The following is a 19,554-nucleotide window of genomic DNA, read 5'->3' as shown; positions in this document are numbered from 1 at the left end:
TGATCACTGTAAGCTGTGGATATCACAAATTGATGGGAAAACAGGATATCCATCAAAGTTACGGCTGCTGATTGACAGAACTCTGAAGAAATTCTTGGTGATCTTTTTGCAGTGAATGGAACAGATTTTACACATTTTTTGAGAAACCTAGGGGAAGTGTAACAGTGTGTAGTGCAAGACACCATAAAGAGTAGGGGAAAAGACAAGCTAAATTAAGAAGCAATGGTAAGATGAAGTTGAGATGTATCAAAAAGTCTGCATTGTATTTCAGCTTCACTTCGTGTTCCTGGAGCAGAAAGTGATGAGGAAGCAAAGACTCCATCTCCATCTCCACGTCATGGTAGATCCAGGCCTTCTTCTATTGTCAACGAATCCTCCTCCGAGTCTGAAGATGCAGAAACCAGAGGCGAGGTAGAGTGTGCACTTTAAATTTCCTTTATAACAAGATAAAAGGCATGAACGACGGCATTTGACCCAACTTAGCTTACATATCCTGAAAAAAAACTTAGTCTACCATCATATTACTTGACAAGATCTTGTAAGGTTTTATCCTGAACTTTGATCACTGCATAAAATATTCATCCTGACATAAGCCCTAAATAGAACCAAATAGAAATTACAAGTTTTCCCCACTGTAGGATGTGAATTTGCAATAATAGAAAAAAAATTAAAAACATTTGCTCATTGATCAAACAACCAGACTTACAGAATAGATTTAATGGACCCATGTTTAACTACCCAAACCTTGGAGAAAATGGTTGGGGGAGAGAGCAGTTCAAATAACGGGCATCAATAACCCCCACCAATCCACATTCCTTCTCCATGTGTCCCCATATTAACCTGCTTTTGAGCAGGTCAGAGGGACACTAGCAGGAAGGAAGCAGGCTCCTAATCAGGTCCCATTGTATAGTCAGGATCTCATCTACAGTACCAACCTGAGGCCTCATTGGCTGGCAGGGGGAGGGCTGTGGTGATGGGGGGGCTGCGGTTGGTGTTGGGGATGCAGTGTCAGCTTCTTCCATCAGTCAAAACCACAGGAAGCCCAGCAGGTAAGTTTGGAATTTATATTTCAGGTTTTCTTGTGGAGCATGAGTCCTGCTCTGGGCCTCACAAGTTAGCCTTCGGCCTTCCTTTTATTGGGCTATCCTGCTAATCGCTGCAATACCTCCCTCACCTACGATGTAGTAAGACCAACTCCCCTTCCACCTCAATTACTGACAGGTTGCTACCCTCCCTAGTCCAAGCCACAATCTTGGCGCCGTTCATGCCCTGGCCCCATCCCACCCCTACCATCACAATCTTGACTCCAAACCTAAAAACCTACAACTGTCAGGCACCATTTACTTGTGTCTCTGCCCATGGGCACTACTGACTTGGCTGGCTATTAGGCAGAAGACTGCAGTATTTTATTTATATGTGGTGCAAAGAGGAAGAAACTGTAACGAAAATAGGCAGATTGCCTTAGTGAATAGCAGTTAAAAAATACATTTTAATTCCATCCTTTTCTCATTGCAGGTTTTTGACATTTATGTGGCTACAGCAGACTACAACCCACTACCAACTGAGAAAGAGTCCATTCACCTTAAAGAGCGGCAATATGTGGAGGTTCTTGACTCTGCACACCCACTGAAATGGTTGGTTAGGACCAAGCCTACTAAAACCACACCTGCCAGACAAGGTTGGGTATCTCCTGCCTATCTGGACAAAAGATTGAAGGTAAACTTCACAACTTCATTTCAGTATCGGTCAAACACACGTAGACACAGAAACATTAGGAAGTAAATTTCTCTTGTACAGAAAGACATAAACCTAGATATTGCCGTTGAAAAGTGACAAATAGTAACCTTGCAATATCAGAAATGTGGTATATTATTTGCTTATCATCTGTTTCCCAACCCTGGAAAAATTGTTGTACTTTGAATTTTTACTTTGAATGCTAATACACACAGATGCCTTGATTTTAACTAAACCTCCTTGATGGAAAGTAGGCAGGTGGCAATTAAAATAAGGCTGGTCACATGATCCCAGTGTCATCCTGCCATTTACCTATCTTAACATGCTCAGTAGAGCAAGTGAGTAGGAGAGCAAAAGGAAGGAGGCGGTTTCCTTTAAATATGCAGAACTGGACTTGATGTGCATTTTAAGTCAGAGGTATGAGCAGGTGAGCAGTGACAATTTGTCCACCAGACCAATATTGTCGGATCGTCAGGTATTATCAGCTCAAAAAGTCTGTGAAACATTTTCTTTTAGGTTTCCTTGTGTGCCAAGTGGAGTATGAATTCTCATCCAGCCTTATAAGGACACTTTGGGCCTCACTAGCCTTGGGCTATCCCATCGCCACCAGAACCCTCCTATTCCCCCCCCTCTCCTCAACCCATTCAACTAACTCGGTGACCATGCCCGCTAGACAGGTAGTATAAATCAAGCCAGGTTTGGGTAGGAGACAGAAAAAAATTATTCAGATTAGTCCTGGCAGTTTAGGTCTGCAGGACCCCAATGTTCCCAGACTCCCCAGTTATGCTGCCCACTCAGGGCTCATGTGAACACTGTACCCTTACACTTTTAAAATTGGACCTAATTACTTTTATTATATCTATCAATTGATCTGAAATAATAACACCACAATTGCTAATACTCTTGTGTGAACTTCATCACGTGTCAAAGACATAGAACACATTGAATCTGTGGACAAACAGCTACTGCCAATACAAATATTAACAATGAAGTGGCTAATAAAATCCCAACATGATGTGCAAACAATATATATTGATAACAACAACGGATATCAGAAAGTAAATTTAAAGTTTTGATCTAGTCTAGTACAGAATTCAGATAATAATTATAAACCGTTTTGATTTTGCAGATTACGATACCACTAGAATCCTTAGATTGTTGCCTTAGAATTACTCCATACTTTAATTTTTTTAGCTATTAAATGCCTTGTAATTGCTAGAATAGCAAAATTCTGTGTATCATTTTCAAGGCACTTGAAGGAAAGCTACCCTCAAAAAGGAAAAAGATTTATATAATTAACAATACATACTTATATTTTCATAGATGGGAGATGGGCAAGTAATTTGAACCAGATAACTTCAGTTGAATACTCAGTTGGTAATAATGAACTGTTTATCTATAGCCAAACTGGATGTTTCCCAAATTCTCAGCCTCTCTCAAACTGTACTTTGCATCAAGTATGAAACAGAAACAAAATGCTGGTTTGTTATACACATCTTCTACTCACTGAATAAATTAAACAGGGTTTATTTCTCATATTTTACAGTTCTCAACTGAAGTTGCACTAGAAAGCCCTGAATTCTCCGGGGAGATTGAATCGGAAGAGGAGTACAGGAGAAAGTTATAGTGAGTGGACTTGAGTCGCATTTCTACTCTATCCTTTTATATTAAAATTATCATTATTCTTTTCTAAAAATAAGAAACTCGGATACTTAATACATTGACTTTTATTCAAAATGATTTTCAAGTTAAATTTGTTTCATGAGATAAGATTGGCTTAGTCTGGCATAATGGCTTTCTCTGATTTACGTATTATTCAATTGAAACATTTCTTTAATTATGCAACACATTTGTGGAATCAATATTTTCTTATAATTAAAATGTATTATTCAGATTAGAAGTTTTTGTCTAACAGTATATTGTGATTTATGTGATTACAGCCTCCTTGTGCAGGACCTCATTGCAACTGAAAAAGAGTTCACAAGAGATTTAGAATTCTTTGTCGACCATCATGTCAAACATATCGAAACAAGTCCCCATGTACCACCCTCAGTAGCAAATAGCAAACAAACAATTTTCCAAAATATTCATGAAATTGCTGATTTCCACATCAGGTTTGTAATGCAGAAATGCGCAAACAGATAACTGAATACAGATCCTTGTAAATTTAAGTTATGAAATTGTTTTGAAAATAATAAACAGTCTAAAAAGTTGATCTTATAAAGACAAACATTATTACGGTTCTGAAAAGTTGTAACCTGTGCCTCCATTCACTAGGATTCATTTAGAATGTAATAAAAGAGGCATATATGTTGTCTGCATCAGCTGAGAAGGCAAAAATGACCGGGCTGCCTGGTGTCACCTCTGACATGTCACTTGCACGATGGCCTGGGAGAAAAAAAGCTAAATGCCTGACCTGTACTGCTGTCCTAAAAAATAGCAGCCACTTGCAGATGTAACCATCCTCATTGTGATAGAACCTGGAACCAGCATCCACTGATCAGTGGAATGGTTGCCCTATAATGGCAGCTGTCAAATCCTGAAAGCTCTGTGAATTCCAAAGTCACAGCTGTCATGTGCCATTCTTCCTCAACCTGACCTTAGAGCCTTCATGTAGGTGTAATGTACCTTTGGCATCCTTTTCAGTCAATTATTTAGTAGTTCTGAATCCTAAGTCTCCAAAACCAGTGATCGCCTATACCTCTGCTTCTACCGGGGAGGAGGTAGATCATTATTCAGGCACCACTCCTCTGATTTAGAATCATAGAATGGTTACAGCACAGAAGGAGGCCATTCAGTCCATCATGTCTGTGCTGGCCCACTGAAGGAGCATAGTGCCACTCCTCTGCCTTTCCCCATAGCCCTGCATTTTTTTCCCTTTCAGATAATGATCCAATTCCTTTTGAAAGCCTCAGTTGACCCTGCATCCAGCATACTCTCAGGCAGTACGTTCCAGCTCTGAACTATTCACTGCGTGGAAAAGTTATTCTTCTTGTCGCCATTGCTTTTTTTGCCAATTACCATAGATCTGCCCTCTGGTTCTCGATCCTTCCACCAGTGGGAACAGTCTCTCCCCATCTACTCTGCCCAGACACCTCATGATCTTGAATACTCCTATCAATGCTCCCCTTGAACTCTTACCCAAGGAGAACAAGCCTAAATTCTCCAATCTCTCTACGTAACTGAAATTCGTCATCACTGGAACCATTCTCTTGAATCTTTTCTGCACCTTCTCTAATGCCTTCATAACCTTGCTAAATTGTGGTGTCTACAACTGAGGGAAATACTCCCATTGTAGCCAAACCAGTGTTTTACACAGGTTTAACATAATATACTTGCCTTTTTATTCTATACCCCATTGTTAAAGCCCAGGATGCCTTATGCTTTCTTAACCGTGCTCTCAACCTGTCCTGTCACCTTCAATGATTTATCCATTTATGCACCCAAGTCCATCTGTTTCTGCACCCCCTGTGGAATTGTACCCTTCATTTTATATTGTCTCTCTCTCTATGTTCTTCCTACCAAAATGAATCACTTCATACTTCTCTGCATTAAACTTCATCTACCACTTGTCCACCCATTCCATCAACCTGTCTATGTTCTTTTGAAGTTCAACACAATCCTCATGGTGCACAATACTTCCAATTTTCATATCATTCTAGTTCGTTAATATATACCAGGAAGAGCCGAAGCCTTGGGAACTCCACTATAAAGCTTACTCCAATCTGAAAAGCAACTGCTCACCACTACTCTGTTTTCTGTCACTCAGCAAATTTCATATCCATGTTGCTACTGTCCCTTTTATTCCATGAGCTCTAAATTTGCTCAGAAGTCTACTGTGTGGCACTTTATCAAATGCCTTTTGGAAGTTTATGTAGACCACACCAACAGCGTTACCCTCATCAATCCTCACTGTTAGCTCATCAAAAAACTTAAACAAGTTAGTTAAACATGATTTGCCCTTAACAAATCCATGCTGGCTTTCCTTAATTAACCAGAATTTGCCCAAGTGACTATTAATTTTGTCCCTAATTATCGCCTCTAAAACCTTCCCCACCACCGAGGTTAAACTGACTGCCCTGTAGTTTCTGGGCTTATCTTTATATCCTTTTTGAACAGGGGTGTAACAATTGCAATTCTCCAGTCCTCTGGCACAACCCCTGAGTCTAAGGAAGATTGGAAAATTATAACCTGTGCCTCCACAATTTCCACTCTCACTTCCTTCAGTATTCAATTTTAAGCCCTTCAAGTGCTTTAATTACCTGCTCTTTCACCATGACCTTGATAGCACCTTCTTTCTTGATAAAGACATGCAAAGTATTGATTTAATACATCAGACAAGCCCCCTGCCTCCGTGCATAAATTCCCTTCTTGGTCTCTAATCAGCCCTACTCCTCCTACCACCTTTTTACTATTTATATGCCCACAGAAGACTTTTGGATTCCCTTTTATGTTAGCTGCTAGTCCCTTCTCATTCTCTCTTTGCTTTGCTTTTTCAATTTCCCTCTGAACCTTCTATATTTGGCTTGGTTATCAATTATACTATCCACCTGATATCTATTATAAGCGTACGTTTTCTTCTTCATCTTAATCTTTATCTCTTTCATCATTCAGAAAGCTCTGGATTTGTTTGCTCTACCTTTCCCCTTCGTGGGAATATACCTTGGGTGTACTAGGAACAATCTCTTCTTTAAAAATCGTCCATTGTACAGTCAAAGTTCTGCCTGCTAATCTTTGATTCCATTTATCTAGGCCAGATCCATTCTTACCCGACTGAAGTTGGCTTTCATCTAGTTAATTATTCTTACTCTGGATTGCACTGTGTCCTTTTCCATAGCCAACCTAAATGTTATGATGCAATGATCACTGTCCCCTTTAGGTTCGCCTACTAACGCTTGATGCACTTTGTCCATTTCATTCCCGTACCAGTCCGGCAATGTTTCCTTTCTCTTTGGACTGGAAACATACTACTATTGTTCTGATGTAGCAGATGATGTGGACCAAATCCACAAGGGAAACTTGGCCACGTTATCACAACAGTTTTGCAATTTGTATTTATTACAAGAAGGTGTGTACACTGAATTCAGAAGTAATGAGTCCACCAAGACCTTTAGAGATTTTAAAAATTAAATTAAAACATTTATTAACAAAATAAAGGATTCCAAGCACACACATAAGACTACAATTACTTAATACTATAACAATTCCTAATTAACCTGACTCCTAGTTACACACCCCTTTAAGGCAACAGTCCATTTTAGATTTTTTAAAAATCAGCAAGTTAACACAGCACCCACTTGACGTGAAATTCCAAATGGCTTTCTCCAACTTTAGTTACTGGATACAAACGGCTAGAGGCTTCTTCGAGACTGTTTCACGCATTCCTGTTAGATATTACATAGCCCCCAACATAGCCTTTCATTCCCCTTTATATTTGTTTCTCTCTCTTTAATGTGTAAATTCCATTGTACCATACGCCTTTGTAACTATGGGCTGAATTTTGCCATCAGCGAGCAGGGGGCGGGGCCCGCTCACCAACGCGTAAAATGACACAGGATAATGTCGGGGGAAACCCCTGACATCATCCTGCCCCATTTAAATTTTCAGGAAGGCGGGCCCGCAGCTGATTTTGCTGCGGGCCCGCCGACCTGTCAATGGCCAATTGAGGCCATCGACAGGATCATTGAAATAATTAAAGGACCTACCTGTCCAACCTTAAGGTTGGCGGGCAGGCCAGGAGCCCCAGCGGGCAGTAGAAGAAACATGAAACCTCATCCACCAGCGGGATGAGGTTTCATGTAGGGATTTAAAAAGTTTAATAAAGTTTTAGTGTAATTTATGAACATGTCCCATCTCATGTAACATTGTCACATGAGGGGGACATGTTAAGGATTTTTTTCTTTTATTTTTAACGTTTTTAAAACTGTCAGCGATCTCCCTGGGGCAGCACTTAGCCACAGGGAGATGCGCACTCTTCCATGCGCATGCGCAAAAAAGCGCACTCTCGCTTTTGGGGAATGCCCCCCCCCTCACCTGCACAGGAAGCGCATAGTGCTTCACAGCGGACGTCATGCTGGGCGGGCCCGCTTCTCCGGCGGGGATCGGCTCCCCGTCCGCCGGAGCTTGAGTCGGGCCCGCCCACCCGGCAGGCAGAAAATTCTGCCCTATACTTTTCCCATGATATAAAAACTTACATGTTGCCAATATTGTCAGCAACCTTTGGGAAAAATAGACACACTCCTTAGCCTTACTTATCTGGCTAGTTGTAAATAGAGTAACATCCCTTAAAATCCAAACAATCCCTTCGTTTATCTAAAAATGCAAATTCTTTTCACACCTTACATGCTAAGACAACATCCATGTTTATTCATTAGCATTTCAAGTACATTTCTGCATCTAACGTCTTTTGATAATTTCATGCTTGCAGTCTATCTGACTCCAAATGTAATTAAATTACACAGACAGAACCATCTACACTCACACCCATAAACTAGAAAAATATTATGAAAATTATATTTTTGTAACACTATAGAAAATTCTTCTGAACATATCCATCTTTCTGCCTATGATGTTAGTACTGATGTGGACCACGACTGCTGGCTATTCACCCTCTCTCCTCAGAGTGCTCTGCAGCCATTCAGTGACAACCTTGACCCTGGCACCAGGGAGGCAACATACCAGCTGGATTCAGGTCTGCTGCCGCAGAATCTTCTATCTGTTCCCCTAACTATCAAATCTCCTATCTCTATTGCTCTTCCAGTCTCTCTCGCTGCCCCCTCCCCCCTGTATTGCTGAGCCAGCCGTGATGCCATGAACTTGATGGGCCATCATGAGTCAAGATGAGCCATTTCTTTCATCTGTATTCAGAACTGAATACTAGTTGGAGAATGAGATGCACTCAGGGGACTCCTGTACTACCTGCCTAGTCCTTCTTGAATGCCTGCCGACCACTCATTTCCTCTCCCCCCTGCATATCCTTAAGCTGCAAGTGATCACGTCTATACAAGTGCTAAACACAAAATTCTCAATCTCACAGATGCCCAGCATTTATTGCCCATCCTTAATTGCCCTTGAGGAGGTGGTGGTGGTAAACCTAAACCCTGAACTCAAGTTGTTGCAGGTGACGATACTTCCTGCACATATGGTTATCCAGGACATAGGAAATGTCCTGGAGTTCCACATGGCAAAAATGTGCACTTCAAGAGCCAGAGCTGCCCTGCCATTTCTTTATCTATTAGATATTAAAACTTGCACTTCCCTTCTGTTGCTCCTTGAATATAATGAGGTTAATTGAAATGCTTTACTTAATATTTATTATCAAAACAAAAGTTAAACTTTTAATTACCCAGCTCCTTAGACTAACTTCCTAACTTCTGAGAAAGGGAAATAAAGCTACAATACTGAGAAGTCAATTAAATTCATGGCCGTCCTCACTCTCACATTATGGGCAGAATCTTCTGGCTGGCGTGCGGGTGGCAGAGTCTGCACGCCAGCGCTTAAAATGCCACGTGAGCGTCCCGATGTCAGCGCACGACATCGCAATATTTCGGTCGGCAGGCGCGCTATGCAGCGGGACGCACGCCCGCCATTAATTAAAGGCCTTGTTAAGGCCATTAACTCTCCAATCGACCAGGATTTTGAGGGGCCCGTGCGAACTTCAGGTCGGCACATGGGCCCAGCGGGCAGGTGGGCAAGTGATTTTTTTACAAACCTCATCCAGTGGTGGGATGAGGTTTGATATCGGAATTTAAAAATTGTTATAAAGTTTTTCTGTATTGCATTAACATGTCCCATCTCGTGTGACATTTTCACATGAGGGGGATATGTTAATGATTTTTTTATTTTTCTATTTTTAAAGTTTCACTGCCTTTCAGCGATCTCCCTGAGGCAGCACTTTGCCTCGGGGAGATGTGCGCTCTTTCGCGCACATGTGTGAAAGAGCGCACTCTGGCAGTTGGGGAATCCCCCCTCCGCCCGCACAGGAAGCGCATAGCGCTTTGCATCAGGCGACATGCTGCCTGCTTAAAATGGCGGCGGAGCCCATTTTGGCAGCGGCAGTCGGCTGCCTGCCCGCCCATCAAGGGCAAAATTCTGCCCTATATGTTTCCTAGCACATGATCTTTCACAGAATGGACCTACACATCTGCTTTGGAGAGTTTTGTTAATTTCCCTGGCTGCTCACCTCTATAACATGTGGAAGGCATCTACCCTCTGCAACATCAGCAGTTGTCCACCTTCTCCAGCTGCAATGTCCCAAGCACCAAGTGTGAATCCCACGCAAGCCTGCAGAGAAAAGTTACACAAGGCTAATGCCAGAGACTTAAGGGAAAGGTTGAAAAACAAAACCAAACTTTATATAAGTTAATCTTGTTTTACCTTGTTTCAGCACCTTCCTGAATGACCTTATGAAATGTCAGACAGATGATGATATTGCATTATGCTTCATCAAGAACAGAGATGGATTTGATAAATACATGCAATACCTTGTTGGACAGGTACAGGCTGAATCTCATATCATGAACCCAGCTGTCCAAGACTTTTATAACGTAAGTGTTATTTTAAGAAACTGTAAGTAAAACTTTCATGAGGGTTTGGTGCTGCTGAAATATTTAGACTAATATCAAACTACATTTTTATGAAACTTTCATATAATAACAGTAAAGTTATTTATAAAGTTGAGAATAAATAAGGATACAGATTCATATGCATTCAACCAAAAAGTAAACCCAATTGAATAATGGTATTGTTTCTGCTTAATATTTATATTAATATTGTAATCAGTGAGACTCCAAAGATACTTCTACCTAGAAAATAGTTTGCATCTTTATTTTTAAATTTAAGTCTCTCATCCTTGACATTTTTAAATTAAGACTATGTACAAGGCAAAAGAACAAAACCAGTTCTCTAATTATCCAATAGTTTATTGCATTTGCACAAACTCATACGGGACTAATGTGGTTAAAATAATTTTGATACAAATTTCAATTTACGCCTATTTCCCAGAGGTCCTATAACAAAAACAAAAATATATAGCAAGTTAACAAAGTAGAGGGTTGGAACACTCTGCATCAAGTGTCCCTGTGCCAGGTAAAACAATACCAAATGCGAAATAAAGCATAAAATAAAAGCAAACTACTGCAGGCGCTAGAAATCTGAAATAAAAACAGAAAGTGCTGGAAATGCTCAGCAGGCCTGGCAGCATCTGTGGAGAGAGAAACAACCTTAAGGTTGGCGGGCAGGCCAGGAGCCCTGGTGGGCATTAGAAACAGCATGAAACCTCATCCATGGGCAGGATGAGGTTTCATGTAGGTTTTTAAAAATTTAATTAAAGTTTTTTAAAAAGTTATGGACATGTCCCAACTCATGTGACAGTGTCACATGAGGGGACATGTCAGGGATTTTTTTTTCTTCTATTTTTAATAATTTGTACAGTAGAAACGACCTCTCTGAGGCAGCACTTAGCCTCAGTGAGATGAGCGCACTCTTCTGTGCACATGCGCGAAAGAGCGTGCTCTCAGGTTTAGGGATCCCCCCCACCTGCACAGGGAGCGCACAGCGCTTCCATGTGGACGTCACGCTGGGTGGGCCTTAATTGGCCCGCTCACGTAAAATGGCAGTGCGCCCCCAATTGGGGGTACCGATCGGAGGCGCGCCTCTGCGCGCCTGCATTTCAACTTTCCCCCCCACCCCCCGACAGGGAGAAAGTCCTGCCTCTAGAGTATTTTTTAACAGTAGAATACTGATGAAATATAAATAAATATGTTGTACTTTGAGGATTATACATGAGAGATATTCCTGTGGAATAAAACTTATTCCTTTCAAACTGTTTAAATTCTCCTGTCTGAACAGCATTGTGGGTGTACCTACACAAGATGGACTGCAGCGGTTTAAAAAGCCAGCTCACCAGCTTCTCAAGGAAAATTATAGTTGCAACAAATGCTGGCCTTGCCAGCTGTGCTCAAATCCCACAGAAGCATCAAAAAATTCTTATGCATTGTAATAAAAGCATTCGTGTTAAAGACTTTTTAGGAATGCATTGTAAACGAGCTCCAAACAAAATCCAAAATTGACATAACTTAGGTTGACTGTTTGTGTTACACCCTGAAATAATTGAATATAGCTCTCCATCAACAATTCTGCATTAATATTGTGATCAATATTAAGGAAGGTACTTTTTTAAAGTCCAGAACTGATAATCAACCTAGTTTTATTGGAAAATTATTTTATGGTCAGATTGAGTGCTTTAGGTGTTGGGATGAAATGGTCAACTTTGTGCTCGTTACCCTTCCTGTCATTGCTAGTCAAAGGAAGATGATTATATTGTCATTTACTGCACTCTTCAAAGATGAACTTAGTTTTCTAACAATGTCTAATACTTTTGTTCCCAGAAATACACAGATGAAGTGTCATCAGCACAGGACCCATCAGAACCCCCAGTGTTACCTGTACATGCTTATTTAGAGAAACCTCCCAATAGACTCTTGAAATATCAGAATATTCTCAAGGTAAGTCATGGATTATCTAGAATTCTAATACCAAAAATTGCCATAGCCTTCGTGCAAACTTACCCAATCATCTAAGCGAAAGCTTAATAATTATAATTGTTTTTTTTAATTCATTAATTTTTGTTTGTAATGGAGATCTTGAAATAAAAATGTAGTCAGCGTAAATTAGTACTTGGATTATTAGAATTCAGATGTCAATGAACAACCAAAACTTCTGCTCATTTGTGCTTTAGTTAATCTAGTAATTTTGGATTCTGAATTTTATAGAAATTTGCCAAGATCATGGTGATAAGAATTGTTTTGATTTTGTGGATAGATTTGGTTCAAACTATAAAACTGTACAAAATATAGAGATTCAAATGATATGACTTAGTAGTTAGAGTTCCATTTGTAAAGACTGAACTATGCATTCCCACATCTCCAGTTTGAAAGAATGGCCAATACTGACACCATCACTAAATACTTTAAGGCTGAGAAAAAGCCTTTCATCCTATCTTAATGTATCCGTCAAGATCAACCCAACACTCTCCCCATCACTACGTCTAACCACTTCTTAAAGAAATTCAGGGATTTTGCTTGTACCACTCAGTCCAGAAACCATTCCAAGTGCTGATCACTTAATGTACAAAGAAATTTCCTTTACTACTTTTAACCTGTGCTTCCTTCTCCTACTCTGTTTATTCTAAAGTAGTATTTCAATTTTTTTTCAAACCATTCACTATCTTACTTAGCTCTGCAAGATCATACTTTCAGTCTGATATGCCCAGGTTTCTCCAATGTTTCGTCATAACTCAAACCCATAACGGTAAAAATCTGCCTTAAGGCTCCTCGGCTCTGCATGCAGTGCCCAAATGTCTTCATTATTTCTCATTAACCAGACTGAACACAATACTCAAGGTGTGGCCTGATGAGAGACTGAACAATTTGATCATGACTTCAAAAACAGAATTACCTGGAAAAACTCAGCAGGTCTGGCAGCATCGGTGGAGAAGAAATTTTTTCTTCTCCACCGATGCTGCCAGACCTGCTGAGTTTTTCCAGGTAATTCTGTTTTTGTTTTGGATTTCCAGCATCCGCAGTAGTTTTTTGTTTTGATCATGACTTCCTTTAACTTATATTTTACTATTTTGACGTTCTTTTGGCTCTATTAATTGTTGTTCCTTATTGGTTAGACATGTTAAACATTGAGACTATTAGGACTTCTAGGTCTCATGCAACATCATCCATAGCTTTTTGAACACAACTCATGGGGCAGGATCTTCCAGTCGGCGAGCGGGGACAGGGCCCACTCGCCGATGCGTAAAATGACGCGGGATGACATTGGGTGGAACTCCCAACGTCACCCCGCATCATTTCCATTTTCAGGTCGGCAGGGGCACAGTTGAGTCAGCTGCACAGCCGCTGACCTGTTAACGGCCTATTGAGGCCATTGAAAAACTAATTAAGATAATTAATGAACCTGCCCGTCCAACCTTATGGTTGGTGGGCAGGCCGGGAACCCTGGCGGGCTTCAGAAAAAGCATGAAACTTCATCCACAAGCGGGATGAGGTTTCATGAGGGTATTTAAATTTTTATCAAATCTTTCGTTAAAAGTTATGGATATGTCCCAACTCATGTGACAATGTCACATGAGGGGACATGTCAGGGAAATTTTTTTATCATTTCTATTAAAAATTTTAATTCCGAGCTGATCTCCCTGAGGCAGCTCTTAGCCTCAGAGAGATCTGTGTGGCCTTATGCGCGAAAGATCGCATTCCCGGCTGAGGGAACCCCCCCCCAACCCGCACAGGGAGCACATAGTGCTTCCTGGCAGATGTCACACTGGGTGGGCCTTAATTGGCTCACCCACATAAAATAGCAGCACGCCCCCAATTGGGGGCGCTGATCGGAGGCGCGACCACCCGCTGTTGGGGGGGAAGTTTTTCCCATGGAGTATATTTCAGTGCAAAAACATTTTTATTGAACATGTAAAGCATATTGAAGCATTTTTTTCCACAATAGATGTTGATTGCCACTGTAATATGTTCACCCATTTTCTTTCCTATATGCAATACATTACACTTAACTGCATGAAATTTCATCTGCCAGAGTTTCTCCCACTCATGCATTTTGTTTAACTCATTTTGGAATTTTTGGCCTCCTTCCTTGGATTCCATTGCCTCTCCAAATTTGGTATTATCTGTAAGTTTGACTAATTTGCATTGAGTTCCTAAATCCAACCTGAATTTGGCTCATTTCTGGCAACCAAAAAATGAAGCGTCTCAGTTCAGGTATTGCTACATAAATTATTATTGTACTTTAGCTACAAGTTTTTAATCGGACTTGAATCTACAGCACATTCATAAAAAAAAAGACTTGCACTTATATAGCATCTTTCATGACCACTGGATGTCTCAAAGCACTTTACAGACAAAGTGTAGATGCTGTTTTAGTGTAGGGCACACAACACCAATTTGATAATGACAAGATAATCTGTTTTTGTGATGTTGATTGAGGACGAAGTGTCCCTCTGCATGGGAAAGAGGAACCTGGGGTTAACTCCCCTGCTTTTCTCTGAAAAAGTGCCACGGGTTCTGTTGCATCCACCTGAGAGGGTGGATATCTCACCTGAAAGGCAGCACCTCCTGCAGTGCAGCATTCCCTTTGTGCTGCACTGGAGTGTCAGCTTTGATTTTTGTACTCAAGCCTTGGAGTAGGACTTGAACCTGGAACTTTCTGACTCAGAAGAAAAAAATGCTACCAACTTTGCCAAAGCCGATACAATGAAGAACAAAGAAAAACATATAAATAGAAAGGGAACCAAAGGCACAAAATGCATGTAAGGTGCATATAGAAGAGAGCGAGATGGTGGATAACAACATGAAAAAAAATAGAATCGTGCACCAATACAAAAGCAAGAAAATGTCTGCAGTTATACAGAGTGAAAGACATACAAGAGGAAGAGGTTGCTTTCTTGAAGATAGGCACATTTTCATTTTCACACAGAAGCCAGTGTCACTGGAGATAGCTGCATTTTAAAACAACCAAACCAGAGAACAGGTTGTATGTTTTGTTAGTAATATTAACTATTTTTTAATGTGCACAGTGCATCCACGAAAGTAGTAGAAAGTAGTAGTGGAATCTGAGCTACCATTCAACTTTGAAATGCCATTTAGTTGCCAGTTTAGTAATTATACCCCACTTCACCTGGGACTGTTGTAATGATCTGGCTAATATCTAAATATGGTTCACTGGTTTTGTTCTCTAAAGCAACAGTAACCAGCTTGCCAGTTATGTTTCTTCAGTTTTGTTTGATTTCTTTATAAGGCTGTGAAAGGAACAATGAATGTATGTGTCCTTTTCAGGAGCTAATTCGGAACAAAGCAAGAAATAATAAAAACTGTGCTCTGTTAGAGGAAGCATATGCTGTCGTGTCTGCTCTTCCCAAACGTGCTGACAACAACCTACACATTTCAATGATTGAAAACTATCCAGGAACTTTGGAATCTCTTGGTGACCCCATCAGACAGGTATTTGTCTAAATACCTTTCCTTTACTTAACTGAATGAAATCATGTACTTATCTCATAGTCTCAACATTAATACACTGATTGCAACCTTTGAGCTTTTATTTTTTTTGTAGTCTATGGATGTGGGTGACGCTGATGGCGGTATTTATTATTCGACCCTTATTGAAACAAATAAGATTATTCGAGGAACTGAATGGCCTGCTGCTTTTCCTATGCCCTGAGGGCATTAAGAATCAATCAATCTACATATTGTGAGACTGGAGTCAAAAGTAAATTAGTTTGTGCAGGGGTGATAGCTCATTCCCTGAAGGATGTTTGTAACTCTGTTCTGCTTTTACTACAATCTAGCAGAGTTCATGACCATTTTCCTGGTGCCAACTCATAAATTACCAAATTATTTGAATTCAGTTTCAAAGTTTGCCATCATGGGATTTGAACTTTCAATCACTGGGTTGTTGGTCCATAACCACTAGGATACTTTAGTCAAAGTTATATGTTTAAATTAATTAAATGGGTAATTAAGATGTTGTCACATTAGTTTTTATATAATTACATTCTTGTATTTATGTTAAGAATAGCTTTACATTCTTGCTGAACTATAATTTTGCATTAACTATAAGAGCATAAGACACAGGAGCAGAAGTAGGCCATTCAGCCCATCGAGTCTGCTCCATCATTAAATGAGATCATGGCTGATCTGATAATCCTCAACTCCACTTACCTGCCTTTTCCCTATAGCCCTTAATTCCCTTACTGGTTAAAAATCTGTAGATCTCAGCCTTGAATATACTTAACAACCTAGTCTCTACAGCCCTTTGCAGTAAAGAATTTCACAGAAGAAATTCCTCCTCATCTCTGTTTTAAATGACCGATCCTTTACTCTGAGATTATGCCCTCCGGTCCTAGACTCTCCCATAAGGGGAAACAATCTCTCAACATCGACCCTGTCAAGACCCCTAATAATCTTATATGTTTCAATAAGGTCGCCTCTCATTCTTCTAAATTCCAGTGAGTATAGGCCCAACCTACTCAACCTCTCCTCATAAGAAAATCCCTCCATACCCGGGGTCAGCCTAGTGAACCTTCTCTAGACTGCCTCCAATGCCAGTATATCTTTCCTTAGATAAGGGGACCAAAACTGTTCACAGCATTCTAGTTGTGGTCTAACTAGTGCCTTGTACTTTTAGCAAGATTTCCCTATTTTTATATTCCATTCCCTTTGAAATAAAGGCCAACATTCCATTTGCCCCCCTATTACTTGCTGAACTTGCATGCTGGCTTTTTGTGATTCATGCATGAGGACCCCCATATCACTCTGTGCTGCAGCTTTCTGCAGTCTTTCTCCATTTAAATAATATTTAGCTCCTCTGTTCTTCCTGCCAAAGTGCATAATCTCACATTTTCTCACATTATATTCCAACTGCCAAGTTTTTGCCCACTCACTTAACCTGTCTATATCCCTCTGTAGACTCTTTGTGTCATCCTCACCACTTGCCTTCCCACCTATTTTTGTGTCATCTGCAAACTTGGCGATAGTACATTCACTTCTCTCATCCAAGTTATTAATATATATTGTAAATAATTGTGGCCCCAGCACTGATCCCTGTGACACTCCACAAGTTGCCATCCTGAAAATGCCTCCCTTATCCCAACTCTGTATTCTATTAGTTAGCCAATCCTCTATCCATGCTAATATCCTACCCCTAACATCTTGGGCTTTTATCTTATTAAGTAGCCTTATGTGCGGTACCTTATCAAACGCATTTTGGAAATCCAAATATAGTACATTTACTGGTTCTCCTTTATCTATCCTGCATGTTATCTCCTCAAAGAATTCTAATAAATTTGTCAGGCATGATTTCCCTTTCATGAAGCCATGCTGACTCTGCTTGATTAGATTATGCATTTTTAAATGCTCTGCTATTACATCTTTTCTAATAGACTAGAACATTTTCTCAATGACAGATATTAAGCTAACTGGCCTATAGTTACCAGTTTTTATCTCCCTCCCTTTTTGAATAAGGGTGTTACATTGGCAGTTTTCCAATTCTCTGGGACTTTTCCAGAATCTAAGGATTCTTGGAAGATTACTACCAATGTATTCACTACCTCTGTAGCTTCTTCCTTTAATACCCTAGGATGCAACCCATCAGGTCCAGGGGACTTACTGGCCTTTAGCCCCATTAGTTTCCCGGTAGCTGAAGTAAACATAGGGTAGCATTTTCCGGTCAGCGAGCGGGCCCAGGCCCACTCGCCAACACATAAAATGATGCGGGGTGAGGTCAGGCGTGCATCCCGACGTCACCCCACGTCATTTAGATTTTCAGTTCAGTGGGCATGCAGCCGAGTCGGCTGCGCGCCCGCCAACCTGTCAACGGCCTATTAAGGCCATTTAAAAAGTAATTAAAATGATTAATGGACCTTCCCGTCCAACTTTAAGGTTGGCGGGCAGGCGAAGAGCCCTGGCGGCCTTCTGAAAAAGCATGAAACCTCATCCACCAGTGGGATGAGGTTTCGTGAGGGATTTAAAATGTTCATTAAATTTTTAAATAAAAGTAATGGACATGTCCCAGCTCATGTGACAGTGTCAGAAAAATTTTTTCTTACCTTTAATAAATTTTGGAAAGTTCAACCGATCTCCCTGGGGCAGCACTTTGCCTCAGGGAGATCTGTGCGCTCTTCCACGCACATGCCAGGCGGACGTCACACTGGGCGGGCCTTAATTGGCCCGCCCACGTAAAATGGCAGCGCCCCCCAAGCTGGGGCGCCGATCGGGAACCCACCCGCCCGCTCCTGCACAACCCCTCTGATGGGGGGAAAATGCTGCTCATAAATTTAAGGTAGTCAGAAACAGATAAAGCTGCTTTTAATTCTGTTCACTTAGTGGAAGCTGTTGCATTATGCCTTTAAGGGGTATCAGCATGACATCACCAGAAGGGAAATATGTTGTATGATCCAGTCTTAGTTTCACTTTTGCTTTGAACAGAGCACTTTATACACAGGCTTTATACCTTTGTTTAATTGTGCCTAGCCGTAACAAAGTAACCCACAAAGTGATTACCCAATCCCTTATAAGCAATTGGTGCCTTGTGCCTTGTACAGTAAATATGCCCAAGGTATTATAAGAACACGACAGAAAAGTAATCTGTGGGAACCCACCAGGCAATGACACACACAGATCACCTAGGCTATGATTTTAAGCTATTCTTTGTAGCAGGTGAAAGGGACACCTGCCGGAAAACTCTTTTAAATATGCAGATCAGTTTTCAATAATACCTTCGGAACCCCACTGCTATTTTAACTGTGGGCCTGAGCATAGAAGTGGTTGTGACTTTTTTGCCAGAGCAGTGAGAGAATCTGGACCAGAAGAGGCCCCAAAATGTTGAAGACATTCTGATGAAGTTTATTTAAAATCTGAAGGTCAAAGAGGTTTGCTGTCTGTTTTGGACACCACCACCCCCCACCTCCACCCAACCCTGATTCTGGCTCTGAGTAGAATTGGGGCTTGTCCAAATATTAAAGTATAATCAGAGTGCATCTCCAAAGGAAATTACAATTTTGGATTTTGGGATACTACGAATGTAAACCCAAAAGAGTGATCCAATATTTTTACAATGCATCAGTAAGACCACACTTGGAATATTTGGGTAAATTCACCGATCCTGTGCTCCCAGAAAGGCAAACTTTAATGAGTTTATATCTTGTACAGGGCTGGTATAAGGTTTAAATATTGAACACCCTATCAAGCCCTTTCAAAATCTTGCATGTTTCAATGAGATCACCACTCATTCTTCTAAACTCCAGAG

At 40.7% G+C, this 19,554-nt stretch overlaps 1 protein-coding gene across 1 annotated transcript in view; it reads left to right on the top strand.

Moving 5' to 3' along the window:
- The window catches only part of obscnb (obscurin, cytoskeletal calmodulin and titin-interacting RhoGEF b), a 691,209-nt gene that overhangs the window by 613,760 nt on the left and 57,895 nt on the right, over positions 1-19,554 (top strand). The window contains exons 77-83 of the mRNA XM_078536828.1: positions 272-411; positions 1,516-1,716; positions 3,281-3,360; positions 3,675-3,848; positions 10,121-10,280; positions 12,123-12,239; positions 15,585-15,749. Coding sequence (XP_078392954.1) covers positions 272-411; positions 1,516-1,716; positions 3,281-3,360; positions 3,675-3,848; positions 10,121-10,280; positions 12,123-12,239; positions 15,585-15,749 — 1,037 coding nt within the window. The remainder of the gene's footprint in view (positions 1-271; positions 412-1,515; positions 1,717-3,280; positions 3,361-3,674; positions 3,849-10,120; positions 10,281-12,122; positions 12,240-15,584; positions 15,750-19,554) is intronic.

Source organism: Cetorhinus maximus, chromosome 3 (genome assembly GCF_964194155.1).
Source record: "Cetorhinus maximus chromosome 3, sCetMax3.hap1.1, whole genome shotgun sequence".
NCBI classification, from domain to species: domain Eukaryota; kingdom Metazoa; phylum Chordata; class Chondrichthyes; order Lamniformes; family Cetorhinidae; genus Cetorhinus; species Cetorhinus maximus.
Note: the sequence above shows the minus strand (reverse complement) of the source record. Positions and strands in the feature narration are given on the sequence as shown.